The sequence below is a fragment of the Rhipicephalus sanguineus genome, chromosome 9 (assembly GCF_013339695.2).
Source record: "Rhipicephalus sanguineus isolate Rsan-2018 chromosome 9, BIME_Rsan_1.4, whole genome shotgun sequence".
In the NCBI taxonomy this organism is placed as follows: domain Eukaryota; kingdom Metazoa; phylum Arthropoda; class Arachnida; order Ixodida; family Ixodidae; genus Rhipicephalus; species Rhipicephalus sanguineus.
Genome location: NC_051184.2, coordinates 13,813,756 through 13,823,916, shown reverse-complemented (window position 1 = coordinate 13,823,916; position 10,161 = coordinate 13,813,756). Strand labels below are relative to the sequence as shown.

At 44.7% G+C, this 10,161-nt stretch overlaps 1 protein-coding gene across 2 annotated transcripts; it reads right to left on the bottom strand.

Annotated features, from left to right (window-relative positions):
• Positions 1 to 501: 501 nt before the first annotated feature.
• LOC119404627 (glutathione peroxidase-like) lies at positions 502 to 9,016 on the bottom strand. 2 transcript variants are annotated; one of them, XM_049418948.1, is made up of 8 exons: positions 8,935 to 9,016; positions 8,810 to 8,900; positions 8,281 to 8,314; positions 8,107 to 8,201; positions 5,340 to 5,487; positions 2,729 to 2,874; positions 2,484 to 2,568; positions 502 to 762 (listed from the first exon to the last, which is right to left on the bottom strand). In XM_049418948.1, exons 1-8 carry the CDS (start codon positions 8,999 to 9,001, stop codon positions 730 to 732), a joined length of 699 nt encoding a protein of 232 aa, XP_049274905.1. In that variant the 5' UTR covers positions 9,002 to 9,016; the 3' UTR covers positions 502 to 729. The 2 variants fall into 2 exon arrangements, with proteins under 2 accessions (XP_049274905.1, XP_049274906.1); XM_049418949.1 differs by lacking the exons at positions 8,810 to 8,900; positions 8,935 to 9,016 and adding an exon at positions 8,605 to 8,678 and having other exon boundaries at positions 2,484 to 2,571.
• Between the last annotated feature and the right edge of the window lie 1,145 nt (positions 9,017 to 10,161).

Sequence of the window (10,161 nt, the reverse complement as noted above, 5' to 3'; positions counted from 1 at the left end):
TTTAAGAATGTCTAACAGCAATGAACCAACTAGCCCACCAGAACGTATTACTAGAACACCTGGCAACTACAGTCAGTGAAAAATACTTCAGCAAAGATACTCTGCTTGCTAACAGTTCTTTGGGCAAGAATACTAGCAGTAGAGTCGGCCTATGATAAGGACTCAAGAGTTATACACAAGACATGCCTGCACTGCTTATACACAAGGCTGGTGTCTATGCCACTGTGCCTAGTTACTAGGAGTAAAGCAGAGAGCCCACCTGCACTGTGGGTCTTGCCCAAGACTCGTATTGACCGATTTCACGTATGGCTCGCCAGGTGGTAACAGAATACTTATAACATTTGTGAAAAGCATCGTGCAGGAAACCCCTAGAGAAGCCGCACAACTGAAACACCAGAGGCCTTTCCTGTCCTGGGTTTCGCTACTTACCGTGTGATAAGCATTCGAAAAAATCTTTGTGCAGCTACATCTATATTTCTGCGCAAGAAAAGGGACAGTGTAACCGAGTAAAACTAGGCTTTATTTTGATCAAGGTTATTTGGGCTTCCAGCATCAAAAGCAAGGCTTAACGAAGTTCCCACAAAGGTGTCTTCTTCCTCGACTCGAGACTGGAAAAACATCAGGGCAAGCCAGCCGCAAGTGACGGTTTGTAGATTGCCCATCATAAGGTCTCTTGTCCAGGAAGCCGTCCACATTTGCAGACACCTCGGTGTGCCAGCCGTTGATAGCTCAGAAGAGCTTCAGGAGATCTGGTTCAATGTCCTGTCAGGAAAAAAGAAATGTGCAAGTCTGAGACATCTTCAGTTGAGTGCCAATGATTAGCCACTTTGCCAATCGAGCACAGATTAACAGTCTGGACTATGCAAAGCACAGCGAGGTTTTTGCACAAAAGGTTTTCACATATTCATAGGCATGATTTCCTTTACACACTGCTTGAACCTTTCATACAAGTGTGAAACAATCACTGAACATCCTTTTTTTTTAACAAGCTGTGGGGGTTTAACAGGGAATTTTGACTACCTTTTATGTGTATATAAATTACACGTAATTAAGTATATTGGTCACCCAGCTTCAATAACAAATGCCAGCAATGATTTACTAGGCAGTAATGCAAAGTGAATATTTGCTAACCAAGGGTGCTTGTTTAACAGTGGCTTTGGGGACCCAACTACCACAGGCATGCCCATGCAGAAATTGTCTATTTAAAACTACAATTAGCCAATGTTCTCTATCGGGGACCATAGCCCTAATTAGCCCAGCTGACCACGCTTTCACACAGACCTGTGCAGTACTGTTCATCGATGTTATTTTCCATTTGCACCAACTCTTATGATGTTTCTTTTTTAAATTTTGGGTTGCTCTGTCAATTGTGTAAGGCCATGCAAAAAGTAACACACAAAGTATTCTGCTATCTTGTGCTGTTGCAGCACTGTTTACATTAACCAATGTTCATTACTGAAACTGTTTATATTACAAAATATTCTTGGAATTTTTTTCTCACAGGAAACACAAAGACGTTCTAATACAGTAGACTCTATAATTCAAACACGAGGGGACCTCAGGATTTTGTTTCAATTATCAGAAGTTCGAATTACCAACAGTTCTCAAACATGACAAAGGGTAACGTACCAACTAGCATTGTGATGTTTGTTTTTCAGTGATGCAGCAACAATATAGACGGCCTAAAAAGACTGGGCGTGCAAACACGGACACAAGAAAGAAGTCGGGACACCACAAACGCCGACTAACAAGTTGTTAGTCGGCGTTTGTGATGTCCTGACTTCTTTCTGTGTCCGTGTTTGCACGCCCTGTCTTTTTAGAATGAATACTTACCAACTGGCTCAGCTCTCTGTTATTCTAAATATATAGACAGCTCTGCATGATTTCCAGTAAGTTTTTAGATGTCAGCGGCAATGCTGGTACTCATTATTAGACAACGCATGCACGCCTGTGTAATGAAGGGATGAAATGTGTTGCATCCCATGAAAGTTGGTAGTCCCTTCCAATTCTTAGGACGCTATCCCGCATGACACCAGTGTACTGCAGCAAAAATGACCAAGAAGTGTTCGGCACGCGATAAACTAAGACCAGGCAGTTGCATTTTTTTTCCTTTCCCGGCATGCTATTAATGCGTAAGGTTTGGCTAGTTGGGCCCTTTTGTAGACAAACAATCTGCTTTATTTGTGACTGTTAGTGACATCAAAACACGAACATTCAGCTAAAAGCAACAAAAGGCAGCAGATATTTCCAGGCACGAACAAGCAAAAAGTCTGAATTAACTAAATTTGTATAGTGGGGCGGCTTGAATTAAGCCGCTTTAAAATACATTGAAAACATAGTGGGCATACCAAAAAGATTTGTTTAAATTATCGTGAGTCAATGGTATATCGGAACTCGTCACCGTGAGCCATCCACGACATCTGCTCAGTTTGGAGTCTCACTAGCATGTTCGTGCCAGTGGGACAACGAAAAATGCCTCTCACCACAGGATCAGTCGTGGGTGCATAGCGGTGAACGGGCTGACCTTCCTTGTCAACAACGAACTTCGTGAAGTTCCATTTGATGGCACTGCAATGAAAGGTTGGGACAAAGTTAACCTTTGTTAAATGTATTAAATTTCTTGCCAGAAAGTGCTACTCCTTTTCACTGTGTCTGCTATAGCTTTAAGAAGAAAATTGGACCACTGTGTGCACAGCGATACTCGTTCCATCCAAGCAGATACACTTACTCCGTTAAGAACCCAGACTGCTTCTGCTTGAGGTACTTCCACAAAGGGTGCGCTTTGTCCCCATTGACGTTTACCTTGCTGAACATGTCGAACCTCACGTTGTATTTCTCTACAAACTTCTTTATGTCTGCCTCAGTGCCGGGCTCCTGGACAAGAAAATTAGCCGTTGAAACAATGAAATAACCATAACTGGGAGACCACAGTCTCACAGTGGACCAAATGCCCAAGTACTTAAATCGATTGATCAATCATTCTATTGCAACATCAAGAACAGTCCAACGTGGATGCTGGGAGGGTCAAGAGCAAAAATCGACCAACGCTTTACGATGAAAGCTCACCAAGTTTCACAAAGCAACAGTACAATGTGCACATTGCTCATGTCTGGGCACCGGCCCTGCATTATAGGTCCATTTGATTCGCCTGCACCACCTGAACCGCTTCACGAAGTGCTGCATCTTGCCATTCGTTTCAGCAGCGCAGCAATGGCGCTGGTTCAAAATTTTCCTGGGCACAGACATCCTAGCAGCACAGCAGGCAATGCAGCGTTTAGGCATAGGCGATGTATGCACGCCTACAGTTTCTACATGCATGAGGTGTGTGCACGTCATAGACTGTCCATATGTATGGTTTACCACCGTTCAAAGTTACATGAACGACATATGTTAAGTAAACAAAAGTAGGACCCACACTGTGTCGGCACGTCGTCATTAGTTTCTGGTGTCGCACTGTGCCTGCATGCACCTTATGTGAGCTGCACTGCATCCACTGGCCTGCTATGATCCTAAGACAGTTGCAAGTTCTCAAATGTTTGCAAGAACACTGACACCTGCCAAGTGCCATGCGACATTGCCTCAAATGTCATCAGCACGCTTCAACTGGAATCTTGGTGCCTACCAAGTTGCACAATATGGCAGCACCGTGCATACGTGTTTTCACAAGGTGCAGTACATGCACAATAGTTGAAATGCATTACACTACTACAACCACACAGTGTGTGCAGTGGAAAGGCAGGATGGCTGTGTAAATTCCAGTTGAATGCCTCGGGACTCTTATCATGCCAGAGATGTGACAAAGGTAGGACCTTCCTGTATATGCACTAGTTTCTTCTAAAAACTCATTCCAGATAGCACAATTCACATCCAAAGGTTTCATACCATGAAAAATTTTACAGAAGTCAGTTTGGCTTGCAATGAAAATTTCAATGAATGCAAGTTTACAACAACGAATAAAAAAAAACTTGATGCTTGAGCTTCGCCTTCAAAAGGAGAACACAATAGCATGACCAGGCCCCTTTTGCATCATTTTTTCATTCGCTTCTCAGTGGATACCTCAACTCTACCACGAGGAAAGAAACATCGGTGCACACAATGATGGCCGTTTAACTCTGCTAGAGTGCATACCTACTGCAAGTACAGTTGCTAAGTGCCCACTATGCATCCATAAGGCAATACATGCAGCTGCATACTTTGTTGATGCTGTGCCTGTTGCTGATAATTATGCCAGAGCACTTTGTAATGGGCAGTCCTTTAAACCACACTCTCATCATGCAATTCATATGGTGCAATTCTACTGTTCTGCCACACAATATTTGAGGTTTTTAGTTTTTACACTTTTCACATTACCATACTACCGGAATACTTGCGCATGCACGCGCATTTACAGAACGTAGATTTGCTTTCACAGAAAATACTTACAAGATATGCCTTCGTTTATGGCCTTGTTATGAGGAGCTAAAGAGTTGCTCACAAGATCCCCTTTACATAGACTACAGACTCCCAGTCAAGACAAGCTGAAGTACAAGCTCCGATTGCAAGCACAATGTGCGAGCCGTGTTACTGCAGCTATGAAAGTGAGAGGCCGGATAGGTTGCGCCATCTGGCAGGGCCGAGATGATCCAGGCATGCACAAAATTACTGCAGAAACATGGTGCATTCCCTACTTCTCCACTGGTGTAAATTCCTTGCAGCAGCGCAATTCCTTACAAGTTGCCTTTTGAACTTTTTTTACTTAAGAACACAGGTGTCCATAATTGTGGTTGCATGAAGCATCACAAGATGTCAATACTATCGCCCGGCATTCTGTACACCCCTTTATATATACCGTACACGTTAAAAACCTGTCATTTTGCCGCAGTGGTGATTGGATCTTGTGTAAATTAAATATAGTTTAAATGCAGTTATCATTTAGTGTTTTGTGCGAACCTAAATGTATGTTTACGTACATAAATAAACCTATGGGGAGCTAAAGCATTGGTAAAACATGGGCACTGTAAACGCAATCCGGTATTCCAGTAGCAGTAACATGAAGTGTATGTACGGACAAGCTAAAAACCTATTACATGTAGTCAACAGGTTTCCTCGCACTACAGGACACCTGTATAGAGTTTTCCCTCCTCAAGAAGTTTCAAGAACTAATTACCATGCAGGACTTGGTTCGATCCCCACTAACCTCAAATTTTTATTATTTATTTGCATCTATCTCGATTTTTCGCTCACAACCAACGACGCAGACACCAGAATTTCGGCAACATGGGCTCTTTATGCCATTGCGATAGAAATGCATTCTTTACAAACTCTAGTCATAAAGCAGCACTAATAACTTGTCTACACACCTGACCCCCGAACTGATTGCAGGGAAAAGCAAGAATGCGGAGACCCTTTGACTCTGCATACTTCTCATGAAGTTCGACAAGTTGCGTGTAGTTCTTGTTGGTCTTTCCTCACTTGGAGGCAACATTGACAATGAGTGCCACATGACCTCTGCACAGAAAAGTACAAGATTACATGACAATCTGACCAAGCCATTGGCTGTAGATGTGGCAACTACTCTTGCATGGCAATGACTAACGCAGCTTCAGCCAGTTGCTGCGGTTTACACCTGCATGCTTGATAAAACACTGTTTTGACAAGTACAATGTTTGCATGCACGACGATTGGCAAAGATCACTACTGTGCCTGCATCAGTGGTTGGTCCCAGTCACTGGAGGACTAGCCACCTTCGCTGTACTGCATCACCGTTCTCACTATTTTGCCAGCATCACAACTGCCAGAACCAGGGTTGACAGCCAGGGCTGTCACATGTGCTAGTCATGTGGCACGAGCGGTAACATCACGTATGATGTCATGAGTACAGCGGCACGTCGCTGCCAGCCCCAAGTCGGGCAGTTGCGACGCTGGCAAAATAGTGCGAACCACAAAGCAGTACGGCGACGGCTGGTCCTCCAGTGACACAGACCAACCATTGACATGAGCAAAGTAGCAATAGCAGGGTACGCATTTGGGATGGTTGGTTCATGATTATGAGTGAAGAACAGTGCTAAAACGACTGGACAAGAAAGGACACGAGACCCCGGCGCTCGCTAACCAAAAGTCAGCGTAACTATACTTTACCACTATCGCAATGAAACTACAGAAAATTGAAGACTCGCCCTGCGCAGAGGCAGTAAGACTATCAATGGGACATGAATTCTAGCTTTTTCGGAAGGAGGGAAATCGAGGGGCGGCTTACACATGCCTCGCCGCTATTGTGGATTTGACACTTCTGAAATGAGACACGTGCGTTCGTCATGGTATTTTGACAGGAAAGTGGTATCTTTAAAAGATGGGTGGCAACCGCAATTGTTACAATGAAGAGATATAACAGACTACCTGTCGCTTGTTTTCTGAACCTTGTTCGAATGCTCGCGCATGCAGTCATTAGCACACCGTCCTGTACGACCGACATAATGCCTGCAAGAAAGTGGAATCTTGTACACAACACCTTGACATTCAAAACAAACTTCTGCCTGTGCTTCTTAGGACATCTGTTCTCTACGTCTCGACTGACCCACTGGCACAGGCTACCAAGCTTATTTTTGGCCTGAAAACAAAAGCCTAACGCCTGCCCTGCCACAAATTTCTAAGATTGTGCGCTACCTTGTGCACATAAGGGATAACCGCAACAGTTTTGCTGTGAGTTTGTCCGATTGAGCAAGTGAGCGCTTGTTTTTTAAAAGCCTGCTCTGAGGCTTTCGGCAATGTTAGTCAAAAGCGTTGCTGGAAAAACCTGCAAGCTTCAGGCATGCTACTTGCAAAAGAAAACTTGCTTCAACTTGGTGGTCACAAGACCTGTCTTATGCCGCCTTCATGCAAGCTCTTGCAATGCCGCATTTAACAATCTTGGAGTGCTCAGAAGAAAAAAGGGAGAAGGCTCTTTCTAAGACCTGGGCGCATAACCCCAACATACATGGCTATTTTGAGAAAGTCTAAGAAGCACAGTTTGTTGTCTGAAGAACGCTCAGTGGTCAGTTCGAAAGAATTTAATTCTGTGAGGAATACATCAAAAATTGCGCAGCCTGTTGCTGCTATGCCAGGAGGGTTAGTGCTGTAAAAGAATAAAAATATCATGTAAGTATCGCATCACCTTTACCGTGCTCGTCTGACTTAGCTTGCCCTCAAGATTACGGTCATAGCTGGCTAATAAAATGTCGCCAAGAACAGGGGTGATGCAAGAGCCTGTGCACACACCTTTTCCGCTGCATAAAAAGTTGATCATCCAAGCAGATGAAGGTGGATTGCATCTTGCCGCGCGTATGTGCCAGTGGTGACGACAACAAAGCAGCACGAGTGTTCTTGGCCCAGCACGGGGACAAGAAGACATTGCAGTCTTTTTCTCAGATTTGTGCAAATTGTGTTGTCAGCACTACTTAAAACTAAAAACCTGTCGATAGTGATTCCACATGCACTTTGAAACTTAAGAGCCCCGTATCTGTCAATGCAATTGCTAACTTCGGTAGTCATTCAAACAAGGTTCAGAAACAAGCGACAGGTAGTTATCTCTTCATTGTAGCAATTGCGGTAGCCACCCATCTTTTAAGGATACCACTTTCCCATTAAAATACCATGACGAATGCGCGCGTCTCATTTCAGAAGTTTATCACATCCACAATAGCGGCGAGGCATGTGTAAGCCTCCCCTCGATTTCCCTCGTTCCAAAGGAGATAGAATTCATGTCCCACTGATCGCCTTACTGTCTCTGCGCAGGCAGAGTCTTCAATTTTCTGTAGTTTCACTGCAATAGTGGTGAAGTATACTTATGATGACTGAAGGAATAAAACACATTTGGTTGTTAATCAGCGCCGTGGTCCCGTGTCGTTGTCCAGTCTTTTTAGCGCTGTTTTTCACTCGTAATACTTGTGCAACTTTGCGAATCGTCGTGCATATAGCCACTTCCAGCGCAGTCCAGCTGTGAGCTCATTACGCACGTGTGGCAGCCGAGAACTACGTACAACTTTACGCGACTACGAACAACGCCGACTTTTCGAAAAGCCTCGACACGAAGGGACAGCGTGAAAGGTAGTCGATGCTATCAGCCTACGACTATAGGCTTTGTGTGCCCACTTGTATTTATCGAGAGACACTTCGTTGCCGTCGATGTCAACGGCCGAGAAGTCGTAGATAGAGGACGCGTCCTTCCAGCTTTCGTCGGCGGTCGCCTGCAAACAAGGAAAAACGGTGGCGTACTGAATTTCTTAAAGATCGCAGTCGCCGCTTAGTCGGGAGAGTGGACCGTACCATGATCTTGCGGGCTAGCACCACAGCTCCGAGCCTGCAAAGGATAGCGTGACGATTATTATTGAACGAGTCCTCGTTCACTAAGCAACAGACCCCCAACACTACTGCATGCTTAAGGGCGGGGAGGGGGCGGGGCGGGTATACAAGTCGATACGCGAGGCGACGTCGATTTTCGACGGACCATCCATCTACCGTTCCGGCTTACCGCTTCACCGCCCGCGGGAGAAGCAAAGGACTTGCGCGTGCTTTTAATCATCAGCCATGCGTAGTTAGCGAGTAAGGGACAGCTGTAGCGTAGCACAGTACAGTCTCGGTTAGACTGACCTTGACGCGTCCACAAGGCGAGGAAAAACGGCGACAGAAAGCATGTCGGCAAACCAATGCCTCTTGGGCACTTTCTGCGGGACAAAGAACAAAGCACCGACTTTCTAATACTTTCTACCACCGCGCGTTTAAAAACTGTCCTTGCCGTCAAAATGGTTCCAGGGCCGCTCGAAAGCGCCCATAAAACGCTCTATCGTGGGCTCACCCGGGCTCACTTCCTCCGGCTTGCGCAGTCTTGCCGACAGTGGCCACAAACAAACGACACCAACCAGAGAACAAACAACCGAACAACACAACTACCAACACCACACTAAAGTCCCTCTACCTTACACCACACCGGCGCGGCTACGGATGTTCCTGTCTGTCTGTGTGTTATCGCCCTTTCGCTGCCTGTCATTGGTGGCTTGGGTCACGAGACCGCTCACCGTGGTTCGCTTTCATTTTCGATTTCGGTCAGCGTTTGTTCGGCTGGTGACCACACACACACACACACACACACACACACACACACACACACACACACACACACACATATATATATATATATATATATATATATATATATATGTGTGTGTGTGTGTGTGTGTGTGTGTGTGTGTGTGTGTAGATACATACATACCTACTCATCCCCTGGATGCGTATATATAATCACTTGTTCCTGAAGCTTCAGGAACAAGTGAGGAGGGGACAGCCGGAGAAGTGAAGCTTGACAGTGGACGACAGGAGGAAGGTACTTGAAATGTGGTGACCGCCTGAACGATCTATGTACATCTACATATTTTTCTTGTGTTGTCCTTTGTTTTCTTTCCTTTTTTTCTTCAGAAAACAGGTGTTGTTAAATCATGGGGGGGTCAGGGGGGTCCTGACCCCCCTTGTATTCAGGCTGGGTGGGGACACCCCTTGCAAGTGTCCCCCCTTGAGATTTACCTTTCAAATAGCACACTTGAAATGCTTGACAGTTAAGCATAGCGCACTCTCCTAAAAATCAACTCTGAAATCTGAAGAGCTGTCCAATAAGTAGAAAAGAAGCAAAAGAGTGAATGCTGATCTTAGTTTCAATAGGCACTGTACAGGTCGATCGTGCTTTCTGAAATGCTACGGGTGGCTTCTGGCATGCCGCAGAGGTTTATTATTCGGGCCTTTGAAAATGAAGTATGAATGCGATTGCTCGAGTATAATTTTGTCATTAAAAAAAAGAAAACTGCTGAATATAAACACACTTTGCAAGAAATATTCCAGGGTAAATCTTGGAAGGCTAGCAGTATAGACGATTAGAGATGAAGTTAAAGAAAAGCATTTATCCTTTACGCATTATAAAAAAAAGTGCCAGCATTTTCATTTTGCGATTTAACCCAAATGACATATTAGCTATACTGTCTTTGCCAACTACTGGCTGCCTAGGCCCGGACTCCTTTTGTTTTTAATTTATTTGAAAACATGATTTTAGGTTTTATATACTTAAAAATAAAAGGCATATTTATGAAAAACACAATGGCCGCCATGGCATCAAGGTGTGTGTGTCCCCTTGAGATCTTTCTGGATTTATGCCAGTGTGCA